Source organism: Mizuhopecten yessoensis, unplaced genomic scaffold, assembly GCF_002113885.1.
Source record: "Mizuhopecten yessoensis strain PY_sf001 unplaced genomic scaffold, ASM211388v2 scaffold5209, whole genome shotgun sequence".
Lineage (NCBI taxonomy): Eukaryota > Metazoa > Mollusca > Bivalvia > Pectinida > Pectinidae > Mizuhopecten > Mizuhopecten yessoensis.
The window spans coordinates 138054-154627 of NW_018405934.1; the positions used below are offsets into that span (position 1 = coordinate 138054).

Consider the following 16574-nt stretch of genomic DNA (forward strand, 5'->3'; position numbering starts at 1 on the left):
CGTGATAACATAATACGTCCCCGTCTTTGACGGGCGTATAAAAAGCAAAAAACATGCCAAGTATACCAAGCAGGAAACCAAGTATACCAGGCAGGAAACCAAGTATACCAGGCAGGAACCAAGTATACAAGGCAGGAAACCAAGTATACCAGGCAGGAAACCAAGTATACCAGGTAGGAAAGTATTTGTACCAATTTGTAGTTTTGTTTCATCTTTACAGATTTTCCTTCACTTCCCCTAACAATCTGGGGTGATTGACACCTATAGGACTGTTTGGGTGTATGCACTTCATAGGTTGAAATGGCCTAGAGAGTACACCATAGGGATTCAAACTAAGTAGTTACCATAGCATAGACTATCATAGAGGGTGAGATTTTCTCCTGCCTACACAGTGCTAATAACCCAGCTGGTATACACAATTGTCTGGGGTTGGTGTTACAGTGTTTATGTTATAACATTCAATGAGGTGGCACTATTGAAAAAGATACATGGTTCTTCTGCGAAATGCCAGCTCACATGTGGAGGTATTAGCCAGATGGCTTAGGAACACTGATAAGCACCTGTTAAAGTACCTCATACAAGAGATCTCAACCAATCAGAGGCCATGGCATTACACCAAGCATTACCAGAATCTTCACCGTAGGCCTTTGTGGCCAGCTTGGATTTGGGATCTGGGAAGTAAGGGATGACTGATATAGGACATCAATCAAGAACCTTTTACACACAACACAAACACTGAAAAATCAGAAAGGGACATTAAATGTCATGTTGACAGTATATAACTCCTATTCTTTCGTTAGTTTTTAGTGACCTTGACCCTGACTGCATGAAGGCCATCTTGGATTTTAGGATCTGCCTGATATGGCATTATTCATGTAGAATATCCAACAACTACTGTTAACCACCAAAATCAGCACTGGTGTGTCAAAAAGGGTCACCAAAATCAGCACTGGTGTGTCAAAAAGGGCCACCAAAATCAGCACTGGTGTGTCAAAGGGGGCCACCAAAATCAGCACTGGTGTGTCAAAAAGGGCAGCAATGGGAATTTGACAGTATACTTCCCTATTCTATTTTCAGCTATAGTGACCTTGATCTTAGGAAATATCTACATAACTATAACATTTGTTATCATGTAAAATTTCAGAAATGTTTTGACTTTTGGATTCTCTGATTTCTGATAAATGGCTCTGAAAATCTTGTTTTATGCTTTTCAGAAAAACAAGCTATGTACACACAAAACCAATATCCAGAACAAGCTCTTATATACAAAGCTTTGAGCAAAAAATACAAGCACTACTTGAGGATATACATCAAAACAGGCACTACGAGAGAAAGGAAGAGATCTGTGTAGTAAAGCACTCAAAGAAAAATGGAAATGAGTTTTCTTTAAATACAAATCATATTAACAGCAACATATATATGTGATCTTTTAACATGAAATGATTTGAACTAAAATTAAGTGGAAGCAAATTAAAACCTATACTAATATCTGACACCAGTGTTTATCCTTCATAAAGCTGACGATTGTATTACTTGTTTTACTCTGAGCTAATACCTGCAGCTTCTTGATTCTACATGAATCTGATAAGAACCATTATTTCTCTTGATTCTACGTGAATCTGATAAGAACCATTATTTCTATTTTGAAAGTAATTGCATCTTAATGTTTACAGCAAGTTTCAGGTATACTGATTACATAAATATGTACGGGTTAAGTATGAAGATAGGTTTACCATTTATTTATTTACAAAAAAAATATTCTACAAACATAAAAGGCAGATACATGTGTAGTAAATGGTAAAGAATCAGTGAAGTAGCATACATAGATATCATATAAGGAATCAGCGAAGTAGCATGTTCAGATATCATATAAGGAATCAGCGAAGTAGCATGTTCAGATGTCATATAAGGAATCAGCGAAGTAGCATATATAGAAGATGTCTGATCAAGTAAGCAAGTGGCAGATTCAGGAGTAATTGATTAATACTGAATATGACCCACATATTGAAGAAGTCACCACAATTTTGTAATCACAAGGTAACTCCTCCCCACTTTTGTAATCACAAGGTAACTCCTCCCCAATTTTGTAATCAAAAGGTAACTCCTCCCCAATTTTGTAATCACAAGATCATCCCTCCCCACTTTTGTAATTACAAGGTAACTCCTCCTCACTTTTGTAGTTACAAGGTTACTCCTCTCCACTTTCGTAATCACAAGTTCATCCCTCCCCAATTTTGTAATCACAATATTTTTTTCCACAGTTTTTTCTGAATATGCCACCACACCAAAGAGAATTTTCACACATACTTTTTAAAGAAAACACAATTGAGTGGAACATCGTTCTAATCATACCTTATTGGGCTAGAACAAAAACAAAATTGTTTTGTGAAGCATACAACACAGTTTACATACTCATGCAAGTAGGTGGAAGGTGGAGATAACTCTAGCCATTGCCAGGAATCGTTTGGGTGTTTAGCTACTTAGGTTTACAGTATGTTTATCACAAGCTTTTACACAACACTATTCACTAATATTCGACCTAATGAAAGGCAACAAAAAGGGATTTTATGTTCTAGTACATACTTCTTAAATCATGGACTAGTGAATGTATTTTTAATATCCTTAGACACAAAAAACTATTGTATAGCACTTCAATTATATTGGTTTATCTTCTGCGAACTTTTTCCAGAAAAAGAATTCACATTACATTGTATTTAAATTTTACATAATATCTTTAATAACCAAAGTTTAAACTTACTTTCTATGAGAAGTAACATACACATGATACTCTTTATCAGGCAACGAAATGGCAGGTTTCTATTTTAATTATGTTTTAAATGTTGAGAAAATGAACAAAAAGAAAAACAAATATGACACAATACACAGCTATTCACATGCCACTTTAAACAGTGATTTATTCTGCTGAACATATAAAGCTTTAAGCACCAACATAATCTCCTACATATCAAAATCTTCTGAAGCATTCATTTCATTTTGATATATATTTAAAAAACTATTCTGATCTGAGTAATGGCAACAGTGCAGTACAGTGCAGTGCATATAAATAAAAGTTCCAGGAAGAAGTGCTCACCTTATAACCCTCGAGGAAGTCTTCTCGTGCTCTAGTGCTCGTGTCCTCGGACGTAGTAGAATCCACAGAAACATTGGCACGCACAGATTCAGATTCCTTTGGAGGTGGTCCATGGCCATCACGGAATAGAAATGTAGGTCCAGAACCACGTACATCAAAAAAGTCATCCTCATCAGGTTTCCTCAGAGGCGATAAAGGCCGGACTTTTGGGGTGCGGTCCGTTGACTGCTCACTAGAGCTGTCAGATGTGTAACTACTTTCGGAGTCTGACCCTCGCTCAAAATCTTTTTTACGGTACTTAATGTCCTTGCCTCCTCGTACTCGCACAGAGCCATTGGAGGATTTAGAGTCGTGACGCCGCCCATCTCGAGGTGTACTCAATTCTGTTTCAGATTCAGACATTGATCCTGCGGTACTTTTATCATCATCACCATGTAATGCTGAAAGAGTTAATCAGGTTTTAGCTAACATTAATTTTCACTACTAGATGTTTCAGTAAGTTTTAATCGTTACATCTAGTAATCACAGATGTTGTACGTTTTGCTCATATTAAAGATTTGATCTAGTTGTTGTTTATACATGTCACTATGCTTTTCAATTTCTTCAAGTGGTAGTTACAGAATACTTTTGTATGAACATTCCAATAGATCAGTGAATCACTATGCTAAAACAGTGTAAACATGGGCATCATCAATTATAATGGCGATCCTGTATAACTAACACGATCCTGTATAACTAACACGATCCTGTATAAATAATACGATCCTGTAAAACTAACATGATCTTGTATAACTAACACGATCCTGTATAACTTACACCATCCTGTATAATCCTAACACCATCCTGTATAACTAACACGATCCTGTATAATCCTAACACGATCCTGTATAACTTACACGATCCTGTATAACTAATACGATCCTGTAAAACTGACATGATCTTGTATAACTAACACGATCCTGTATAACTAACACGATCCTGTATAACTAACACAATCCTGAATAACTAACATGATCCTGTATAACTAACACAATCCTTTATAATCCTAACACGATCCTGTATACAAAACACGATCCTGTATAACTAATACGATCCTGCAAAACTGACATGATCTTGTATAACTAACCCGATCCTGTATAACTTACACCGTCCTGTATAATCCTAACACCATCCTGTATAAATAACACGATCCTGTATAACCCAAACACGATCCTGTATAACTTACACTATCCTGTATAACTAATACGATCCTGCAAAACTGACATGATCTTGTATTACTAACACGATCCTGTATAGCTAACACGATCCTGTATAACTAACACGATCCTGTATAACTTACACGATCCTGTATAACTAACACAATCCTGTATAACTAACATGATCCTGTATAACTAACACGATCCTGTATAACTAACACAATCCTGTATAATCCTAACACGATCCTGTATAATCCTAACACGATCCTGTATAACTAACACGATCCTGTATAACTAACACGATAAAGCAGTTCAGTGATAGAGTGTTACCTTCTATAAAGGCCCGGTCCCTGTCCATCTCTAGTACACGGTACGTCTTACGATCTCCGTCGTGGGCAGAAAGCCAGCGCTCTAAATTAAACTCATAGATCCTCTTGTCGTGCATGTCATACACTGTGACACCCTCCAAGTACCAGGCGTCCCCTACAGCAGATATCTTCTATTATAGTTCTATATAAGACTCGACTGTTCAGTAAGAAACTCTTACCTTCAGGTATTGATAAAAATATTTTTCAAATCATGAAGGATGCTTTTTCTATTTTATAAAATAACATTAACCATATTCATTCTGAAAACTGTGTATTAGAAACAGTTTGGTTGAGGTATAGTTAGAATAAAACATCTAAAATAATTAAGCAATTATCACAAACATAGGTTAATTGATACATTGCTAGAGTAAGCTGGATGTTTTAAATGAATCATTGTTTTATTAGGTAAAAAGACCCTATTGTGTGCTGCCCTGAACAACACACATGATCAACAACACTAGCAGTACTCAGACACAATGATAATGTGTAGGCCGAATGTGGTTTTACAACTGACTTATTTCTAGCAGGAGCTAGATACATGCTAGTATAGATGTAAGATACATACGCAATGAAGTCCTGTCATGGCCTATTTTGATCTGGCGTAGTTTTCCAACATGATGACATGCTAACACAAACAGATCCTCCTACAATGAACAAACACAGGAATTTAGTGACAACAAATACATACAAAATTTAATGACAACAAACACATACAGAATTTAATTACCATATATACAAACAGAATTTAATTACCATATATACAAACAGAATTTAATTACCATAAATACAAACAGAGTTTAACTACCATAAATACAAACAGGAATTTAGTGACAATAAATATATACAGGAATTTATCGACCACAAATACATACCGGAATTTAGTGAACAAAAATACAATACAGACACATGGTGATTGAAAATTTTCACAATAATCAAAGAAATCTCAGACCTGAGAATATATATATATATATACATGTATTTTGTTTAATTGACCTGCATAGCTTTATACACATACAAATGTAGAGATACATGAATCAATATGTTCTACATACCTTGTCCCCCTAGGTTCAGTCAGAGTCTAGCAGTATGAACCACGTCTGTACATACCTTGTCCCCCTAGGTTCAGCCAGAGTCTAGCAGTATGAACCACGTCTGTACATACCTTCTCCCCCTAGATTCAGTCAGTGTCTAGCAGTATGAACCACGTCTGTACATACCTTGTCCCCCTAGGTTGAGTCAGTGTCTAGCCGTATGAACCACGTCTGTACATACCTTGTCCCCCAGGTTCAGTCAGTGTCTAGCAGTATGAACCACGACTGTAGATACCTTGTCCCCCTAGGTTCAGTCAGTGTGTAGCAGTATGAACCACGTCTGTCCATACCTTGTCCCCCTAGGTTGAGTCAGTGTCTAGCCGTATGAACCACGTCTGTACATACCTTGTCCCCCAGGTTCAGTCAGTGTCTAGCAGTATGAACCACGACTGTACATACCTTGTCCCCCTAGGTTCAGTCAGTGTCTAGCAGTATGAACCACGTCTGTAGATACCTTGTCCCCCTAGGTTCAGTCAGTGTGTAGCAGTATGAACCACGTCTGTACATACCTTGTCCCCCTAGGTTGAGTCAGTGTCTAGCAGTATGAACCACGTCTGTACATACCTTGCCCCTCTGGAACATGACCAGGTGTCGTTTGGAGTCCTGGAGGACTAGTTCCTTTGATCGGCCCTTATCCCCATACATAGTGAGCTTCACCTCAATGTTGGCGCTGGCACTGGCTCCGGTCCTGTTCCCAGTTCTAACATAGATCTGGTACTCAGCCCAGTCACCTTGTTTTATCTCATCATCCAGCTGTTAAACAAAACAGCTTATTGACATGTATTTCTTATGTTACAATAAAACACGTAATGGAAGGCAACACAATTAATCAGAAGTTTTCTGAAGATTTAAACATATTAGGTGGAGATTTTAATATACTTGGTCCCTGCAGGGGATATAGTGGAATGTAGAACTATAGGAAAATATATGGTTAGTTAACATTTATAATACTTCATAATTAATTAGAAATGTGTGTAAAAATGACAACATACAGGGTTGTACTTCTCTATCATGTGGGTCTCCGTCTGTATGCTGACACTGTCTCCAGCTTGTGTAGAATGGCTGACCTTGACCTCCTCACAAATGTCTGTGTCACGTACATGTATCACCGTAGACTTGTGAGTGCCAGGTTTTGTCTGTACCTTTGAACTATTACTACTTGTCGTCGTTTTTGTCCCTACGTCACTTGAGCTCCTGTCAGTGGTGGATGCTGTTTCGCTGTCCAGTGACCCTGACCTTGCTGACCTCCCCGCTGTCCCAGATCTATCTGATTTACGTGATCGGTCAGACTTTCGTGACCTGTCTGATTTCTGTGACCTTGAGGATCTATCTGATCTTGCCGACCTTTCAGATTTGTTGTGTTGGTCTGTTGTTGTAGTTGTTGTTGTAGATTCAGGTTTTGACCTTACAACTTTTTTTATGATGACACGTCTTTGTTCTCTACAAAAAAAAAGGTCCTTTTAATACCACTGTTAATACAAATAAATGTCACTTGTAATACAAAACAGTTGCAACCATCAAGCCTGACTAACTCTGAAGGTACAATCGTGAAGGTACAATCGTGAAGGTACAGTCGTGAAGGTACAGTCGTGAAGGTAAAATCGTGAAATATGAACATGAAGACATCTGCTGTCTTTACATTTTTCACTCATTATTTGACACCATTCATCTTGGGTGATAATTTTGTAAGGAGAAGAAATGACACCTACATGGACATGACTTACGGTTTGTGATCTTTTGAGGCGTTGTGTGCTGAATGTTTAGGTAAGTAGCTATCATCATAGGCCTACAGAGGAGAATAAAAACAGCCATTGTTTGTTCGGCATATAAAACAGTTTCAATAACAACAATCTACTAAAATCTTTACCATGAAAATAGCAAGTAAGTGTAAAAAATATCAATAAGGTCAATTTGTCATTCATACTAGATATTTATATCAAGTTATATTTGCACAATAAAGCGTAAAAAAATTATCTTCAAAAGTATTGAATGTTGAAAGTGTGAATATTAGATTATCGACGAAACAGGAATATTTCAGTTTGTGGAGAACACAATTACCCTCTGCTTTTCCTTCTCGTTTGCATGTCGTCTGCCATGGATATCCCATGTGAATTTTGCTGTTGCTGGTCTTTTCTTATCTTTGTTCTGGAAAAAACAATCCAATGAAATAAAAACACTTTCTTCTTCAGCTTCCTTCAGGGCGGGCTTTACTCCTTGTTTTATGTAAACATGGGATTATTACTGGGGCCCTGACAAGTGGACGTAAAGACACAGTGAGTATCATAAGGCGGGCACCTCCAATGTGGGGCCCTGACATGTGGACATAAAGACACAGTGAATATCATAGGGCGGGCATTTCCAATGTGGGGCCCTGACATGTGGATGTAAAGACACAGTGAGTATCATAGGGCGGACACCTCCAAAGTGGGGCCCTGACAAGTGGACATAAAGACACAGTGAGTATCATAGGGTGGGCTCCTGCAATGTGGGGCCCTGACAAGTGGACATAAAGACACAGTGAGTATCATAGGGCGGGCTCCTCCAATGTGGGGCCCTGACATGTGGACGTAAAGACACAGTGAGTATCATAGGGCGGGCACCTCCAATGTGGGGCCCTGACATGTGGACGTAAAGACACAGTGAGTATCATAGGGCGGGCATCTCCAATGTGGGGCCCTGACATGTGGACGTAAAGACACAGTGAGTATCATAGGGCGGGCATCTCCAATGTGGGGCCCTGACATGTGGACGTAAAGACACAGTGAGTATCATAGGGCGGGCATCTCCAATGTGGGGCCCTGACATGTGGACGTAAAGACACAGTGAGTATCATAGGGCGGGCATCTCCAATGTGGGGCCCTGACATGTGGACGTAAAGACACAGTGAGTATCATAGGGCGGGCATCTCCAATGTGGGGCCCTGACATGTGGACGTAAAGACACAGTGAGTATCATAGGGCGGGCATCTCCAATGTGGGGCCCTGACAAGTGGACGTAAAGACACAGTGAGTATCATAGGGCGGGCATCTCCAATGTGGGGCCCTGACAAGTGGACGTAAAGACACAGTGAGTATCATAGGGCGGGCATCTCCAATGTGGGGCCCTGACAAGTGGACGTAAAGACACAGTGAGTATCATAGGGCGGGCATCTCCAATGTGGGGCCCTGACAAGTGGACGTAAAGACACAGTGAGTATCATAGGGCGGGCATCTCCAATGTGGGGCCCTGACAAGTGGACGTAAAGACACAGTGAATATCATAGGGCGGGCATCTCCAATGTGGGGCCCTGACAAGTGGACGTAAAGACACAGTGAGTATCATAGGGCGGGCATCTCCAATGTGGGGCCCTGACAAGTGGATGTAAAGACACAGTGAATATCATAGGGCGGGCATCTCCAATGTGGGGCCCTGACATGCTCAAGGAAAGGGGAAATGTGTTAGGTAAATCACACTATGAAACTTAACTATAAAAACAATTAAAATTAAATGGAATTCCTTACACATGTCAAGAAAAATAAACTTGCCTGATGATTTAGTCACATTTCCGGTTCTGCAGCACATTATCTAAGTTGAAACTTAGGTGTCTACCAAATATGATAGAGACCAGATAATTAGATAATGTTCTGATGTTTTATATTTCTGACATTATAATGTTAACCTAACTATTGTGACATATTACCAAGTAACATAGGCAGTGTAAGTATGTCTGTCAAAAGTCCAACACAAGTCACTGTGACCTACTTACCTGTCCCTTAGGGGTATCTACTGGGATATACACAAGCTGGTCATCTAGCCCGGGCAGCGACCTCTCAGTCTATGTAGGTGTGGCAAAGGGTGAAGGGTGGAGCACATGCAACCACGACAGGAATGTGAAGCAGAGAGTGGATAGCCATATAAGGACATGCACATGACAAGCAAACATTCTACAACTAGCTATATAATTCACTAAAAGGTGTACATCTAAATAATAAGGAAGGTGAAGCAGGGGGATCCTATATTAGAGCTCACACTACACACATAGTATGTATGGACCAGTCCTAAACCACAACTGTATAGTATGACTGGGTCCATCATGGTGTGTGTATGGGTGTGAGCTCTAATGTCACTATTATAGAACCAGTCCTCAACCACAAGTGTATAGCATTACTGGGTCCATCATGGTGTGTGTATGGGTGTGAGCTCTAATGTCACTATTATAGGCCGGGGCTCTATAAGTTATATAAGATATAGGATATTACATAGCACTGAAAGCCATATTTATAATTTATTTAAACTTGTTTAGACCAATATTTTGTTATATGAATCTCAAAACTAAAGACGTAAATCAACCTATCATATTCAGATCTATATAACCTGATAGTCCCTGAAACAAAATCCTTTCTGTTTTGCTAGTTATAAAAGTGTGCTGGTTATAACTAACAAGATGGAACACAAGCAAATCTTCAAAAGAAAAGTGTTGTGTTTGGCAAAAACATTGTGACATTGAAGTGATCTGATAAAAAGAATCCTAACCTGCTGTTTCTAACAAGAGGCCCAGAGGACCTGTATTGCTCACCTGGATATTAAGCAATCATGCTGAAATGTTCTCATTAAAGGTAGTAACTCAAATACTCCTCACCTTTGTTTGTACAACATTGAGTTCCCTTGGGCTAACAATGCTCCAAACCAAATTCAGTCAAAATTCCTTTGGCTATTGTGGATGAGTAGCCAATCAAACAAAAATTTGATGCTGGACGCTAGACATATACCATACCACTATATAAGCTTACTGGGCTCTTTAGACCAGATGAGCTCAAATCTGCCACTGACATGCTATAGCTAACAGATCTGTGACTTGGAGAAGAAATATATAAACAAAAATATATACATGCTGTGATACTAAAATAAGAAAGGATTCTACGTACCTCAAAAGGTTTGGGGGCAGACTGTCCCCTCTTTGGACTTGGAGGGCGAGGCTGTATGATATCCACAGTTTCCTGAAACAAGGGTATCAGGCATAATACAGTCTGTCTGGATAGTTGTTAAATGTGACTGTTACTTAGGCAGTTCAATGTGACCTAGGATACCAAATGTGACATTAACTTTGACCATTAAAACCTGATCTTAGTCACTGAAAACCATATGTAATATTGACTTTAACAAGTGAAATCAATCATTGTGAAGTCTCACTGAGAGAATCCAGAACAACTATATTTTTGGTTTCATAAAGTTGTTTCCAAAACATTGTTGACATATTATGTAGGTTTCATGTAAATTGTATTCTAGTTATGATTAGCAGACTTTAAATGTATTGTGGTTAAAAAGGACTCTGACAAAGTACTATAGGTAGCTCTGGTGTTATCAGTTTACCTGTGAAAGAATTTTGAAATCGGCAGTATTTTTACTAAAATGTGAACAGATCTCCATTGCGACTGAATACATTTGGCACTTCACTATATTGAAATTGAATAAAAAGACATTTTTTAACTCAAAATTAAATTTAATCATCATGTCAGGAAATATTAATCTAAATGAAATGTTTGATTCAAAACATTAAGGGTATGTTGAGTTGGAAGCAATTTCAAAGTAGCCCTAAAAAGTTCAGTCAGTTTCGATGCAAATGTCAGTCCAAAACAAGGTAAAATTAGGCAAAATAACAAATATATTGTACTTTCAATATTTAATTGTCATAAGATCTCACCTAGACCTCAAGTTAATGCATATCCCAAACAGGAAGGATGAAGGACACATACCTATTAAGTTAGAAGTAACACATACCTATTAAGTTAGAAGTAACACATACCTATTAAGTTAGAAGTAACACATACCTATTAAGTTAGAAGTAACACATACCTATTAAGTTAGAAGTAACACATACCTATTAAGTTAGAAGTAACACATACCTATTAAGTTAGAAGTAACACATACCTATTAAGTTAGAAGTAACACATACCTATTAAGTTAGAAGTAACACATACCTATTAAGTTAGAAGTAACACATACCTATTAAGTTAGAAGTAACACATACCTATTAAGTTAGAAGTAACACATACCTATTAAGTTAGAAGTAACACATACCTATTAAGTTAGAAGTAACACATACCTATTAAGTTAGAAGTAACACATACCTATTAAGTTAGAAGTAACACATACCTATTAAGTTAGAAGTAACACATACCTATTAAGTTAGAAGTAACACATACCTATGAAGTTAGAAGTAACACATACCTATGAAGTTAGAAGTGACACATACCTATTAAGTTAGAAGTAACACATACCCATGAAGTTAGAAGTAACACATACCTATTAAGTTAGAAGTGACACATACCCATGAAGTTAGAAGTAACACATACCTATGAAGTTAGAAGTGACACATACCTATTAATATAAACTTTATTTCATTCCAAATTAAGTTGCATTACATCACATAACATACAAAGTACAGAGGAATGGGATCCGGAAACAAGTTGAAATAACTTATATAAAGCCGTTTCCGAGAATGTATCTCATTAATTTAGGGCATGATGGTATAGTTACTGAATTCTAAGTTAGAAGTAACACATACCTATTAAGTTAGAAGTAACACATACCTATTAAGTTAGAAGTAACACATACCTATTAAGTTAGAAGTGACACATACCTATTAAGTTAGAAGTAACACATACCTATTAAGTTGGAAGTATTTCAAAAACTTTCCCTCAAATCACTTACCATTAAGGTTTTAGGTGAGACATAGACACTGGGGGTACAGAATTAGCTTAAATTACCCGTAACTGGTGAGCTAAATTTGTTAGTAAACAGTACATTGCTGACGATGTATTGGCTATGATTATAAACAGTTAGTACTTACCGTGGCTACCAGAAGTTTGTTAGTAAACAGTACATTGCTGACAATGTATTGGCTATGATTATAAACAGTTAGTACTTACCGTGGCTACCAGAAGTTTGTTAGTAAACAGTACATTGCTGACGATGTATTGGCTATGATTATAAACAGTTAGTACTTACCGTGGCTACCAGAAGTTTGTTAGTAAACAGTACATTGCTGACAATGTATTGGCTATGATTATAAACAGTTAGTACTTACCGTGGCTACCAGAAGTTTGTTAGTAAACAGTACATTGCTGACGATGTATTGGCTATGATTATAAACAGTTAGTACTTACCGTGGCTACCAGAAGTTTGTTAGTAAACAGTACATTGCTGACAATGTATTGGCTATGATTATAAACAGTTAGTACTTACCGTGGCTACCAGAAGTTTGTTAGTAAACAGTACATTGCTGACGATGTATTGGCTATGATTATAAACAGTTAGTACTTACCGTGGCTACCAGAAGTTTGTTAGTAAACAGTACATTGCTGACAATGTATTGGCTATGATTATAAACAGTTAGTACTTACCGTGGCTACCAGAAGTTTGTTAGTAAACAGTACATTGCTGACGATGTATTGGCTATGATTATAAACAGTTAGTACTTACCGTGGCTACCAGAAGTTTGTTAGTAAACAGTACATTGCTGACAATGTATTGGCTATGATTATAAACAGTTAGTACTTACCGTGGCTACCAGAAGTTTGTTAGTAAACAGTACATTGCTGACGATGTATTGGCTATGATTATAAACAGTTAGTACTTACCGTGGCTACCAGAAGTTTGTTAGTAAACAGTACATTGCTGACAATGTATTGGCTATGATTATAAACAGTTAGTACTTACCGTGGCTACCAGAAGTTTGTTAGTAAACAGTACATTGCTGACGATGTATTGGCTATGATTATAAACAGTTAGTACTTACCGTGGCTACCAGAAGTTTGTTAGTAAACAGTACATTGCTGACAATGTATTGGCTATGATTATAAACAGTTAGTACTTACCGTGGCTACCAGAAGTTTGTTAGTAAACAGTACATTGCTGACGATGTATTGGCTATGATTATAAACAGTTAGTACTTACCGTGGCTACCAGAAGTTTGTTAGTAAACAGTACATTGCTGACAATGTATTGGCTATGATTATAAACAGTTAGTACTTACCGTGGCTACCAGAAGTTTGTTAGTAAACAGTACATTGCTGACGATGTATTGGCTATGATTATAAACAGTTAGTACTTACCGTGGCTACCAGAAGTTTGTTAGTAAACAGTACATTGCTGACAATGTATTGGCTATGATTATAAACAGTTAGTACTTACCGTGGCTACCAGAAGTTTGTTAGTAAACAGTACATTGCTGACGATGTATTGGCTATGATTATAAACAGTTAGTACTTACCGTGGCTACCAGAAGTTTGTTAGTAAACAGTACATTGCTGACAATGTATTGGCTATGATTATAAACAGTTAGTACTTACCGTGGCTACCAGAAGTTTGTTAGTAAACAGTACATTGCTGACGATGTATTGGCTATGATTATAAACAGTTAGTACTTACCGTGGCTACCAGAAGTTTGTTAGTAAACAGTACATTGCTGACAATGTATTGGCTATGATTATAAACAGTTAGTACTTACCGTGGCTACCAGAAGTTTGTTAGTAAACAGTACATTGCTGACGATGTATTGGCTATGATTATAAACAGTTAGTACTTACCGTGGCTACCAGAAGTTTGTTAGTAAACAGTACATTGCTGACGATGTATTGGCTATGATTATAAACAGTTAGTACTTACCGTGGCTACCAGAAGTTTGGTGGCAATGTTGACCAGACGCTGAGCCTCGCCCCGGGTGATGTTTTGTGAGGGAACACTCCTGAGCTGAGGCCAGCCTCCCTTCAATGATCTGGAACAAAGACCATTGTAGGATCATAAGTGTTGTAACATTGCAATTTAATTGTCATTAAGTTTTAGACAGTATTCTTAAGTCATTTCAGAATCTTCTCATTTTATCAAGTCCAAAAAAGTAAATGTCAATAGGCAAATTTAAGAACTTTCAGATTCAATTTGAGCACACTGTAACTCTTTTTTAGAGTTATGTCTGGAATGTAGTAAATATACATCCTTATCTGTTGGTTCTCTTGGTGATTATGCTGGGTTTTGTGAACATACAATAATTTAGAGCTTTTTTATCAGTTTTGTGTAAAGATACCAAATCATTTTTATCAGTTTAATACAGGAATACACCAACTCTTCAAGTAAAGAATGAACAAGGCCATAGGTTCCTTTACTATGATATACGGTTCATACTTTCTATTTCCTTTCAAAGGAAAGATGACATCTGATGTATCCCGACCAGTCTGGGCAAACAGAAATGCTGGGTGAGTTTTCGGCTACAACACAAAAATATACAGCTCTTAAATACCTCTCCAACAACACAAAATATGTTAATCCATGATTAAATATAACATACAAATGACTCAACCTCAATTATGTAATGACTGAATGCTTCATGCTGATGAATTATACAGGCTGCATGGGCCTCTTGCTAGTGAATGGTACAGGCTGCCTGGGCCTCTTGTTACATAGAGGTTGGGTCTCTTACTACCGGTAAATGATTTAATTACATGTACTGGGAAATGTTGCCTAAAATATTCTCAAAGTATTGTTTCCTTATATTTGAGATAAAGTGCATATATATGTTGTGTTCCCCTTTAACATTATTGATAAAAATGTCCATCACTATAAACATTCCTCTAGAATGTAGTTAAACAGTTCAACACCATGAATGTGTAATAAAGTAATCAAATCCATACAAGACTGAGCTGCCTGGAAACAGAAATCAATACACAATCTACACCTAGAGTCACATTACATACACGTGCATCATCATGTAATCGCATGAAACATAGTAGTGATAAACATAGTACATAGTGCATGGACAGTAAGTGATAAACATAGTACATATTGCATGGACAGTAAGTGATAAACAGTGCAATAATGTAATCAACTTGATGTATTCAGGATTATAACCGAATTCATCTCCCTCAGGGCCCTCAAAATGTAAACTTGTAAACTTGACACATGACCTTATTCTGTTTTACTATTTATTTTTATGCATTGATTGCGATAACAAAGTGAGAAATGCAATTCATTCTAAGGTGTTGTATTAAGATTAGCCCTGTTTAGCAATTCAATATTGGATCTAAATTACTACAGAAATACTGATAATAAATCTGTGTTATAAATAGCCTACAAACTTTGGGACATTTACTATGCAAGTTCTGATACTGATAATAAATCTGTGTTATAAATAGCCTGCAAACTTTGGGACATTTACTGTACAAGTTCTGATACTGATAATAAATCTGTGTTATAAATAGCCTACAAACTTTGGGACATTTACCATACAAGTTCTAATACTGATAATAAATCTGTGTTATAAATAGCCTGCAAACTTTGGGACATTTACCGTACAAGTTCTGATAATGATAATAAATATGTGTGATAAATAGCCTACAAACTTTTCGACATTTACCGTACAAGTTCTGATATTGATAATAAATCTTTGTTATAAATAGCCTACAAACTTTTTCGACATTTACCATACACGTTCTGACAAGCGTGTGATTAAATGATGTGATGCTGTGTGTCACACAATCTTAATAAGATGGCTGGCACTCAGCTTCACACCTCTAGTATCAGACAATCGATAAAGTTTCCTATTACGCCTGGTAATTAGTAATACCTGTCCTATCATGCAATCAATCAAGTTTCCTTTTACACCTGGTAATCAGTAATACCTGTCCTATCAGACAATCAATCAAGTTTCCTTTTACACCTGGTAATCAGCAATACCTGTCCTATCAGACAATCAATCAAGTTTCCTATTACGCCTGGTAATCAGTAATACCTGTCCTATCAGACAATCAATCAAGTTTCCTATTACGCCTGGTAATCAGCAATACCTGTCCTATCA

At 37.4% G+C, this 16574-nt stretch overlaps 1 protein-coding gene across 5 annotated transcripts in view; it reads right to left on the reverse strand.

The window, feature by feature from the left end:
• Positions 1-16574, reverse strand: part of LOC110450413 — a 70799-nt gene that overhangs the window by 11425 nt on the left and 42800 nt on the right. For 3 of the 5 annotated variants that reach the window (XM_021497908.1, XM_021497904.1, XM_021497906.1), the window contains 12 exons: positions 14906-14988; positions 14393-14501; positions 10651-10722; positions 9492-9560; positions 7805-7891; positions 7471-7532; positions 6739-7186; positions 6311-6499; positions 5221-5299; positions 4618-4770; positions 3092-3531; positions 2353-2361 (listed from right to left, as the gene is read on the reverse strand). In XM_021497908.1, coding sequence (XP_021353583.1) covers positions 2353-2361; positions 3092-3531; positions 4618-4770; positions 5221-5299; positions 6311-6499; positions 6739-7186; positions 7471-7532; positions 7805-7891; positions 9492-9560; positions 10651-10722; positions 14393-14501; positions 14906-14988 — 1800 coding nt within the window. The remainder of the gene's footprint in view (positions 1-2352; positions 2362-3091; positions 3532-4617; positions 4771-5220; positions 5300-6310; positions 6500-6738; positions 7187-7470; positions 7533-7804; positions 7892-9491; positions 9561-10650; positions 10723-14392; positions 14502-14905; positions 14989-16574) is intronic. The other 2 variants (XM_021497907.1, XM_021497905.1) reach the window with 2 other exon arrangements.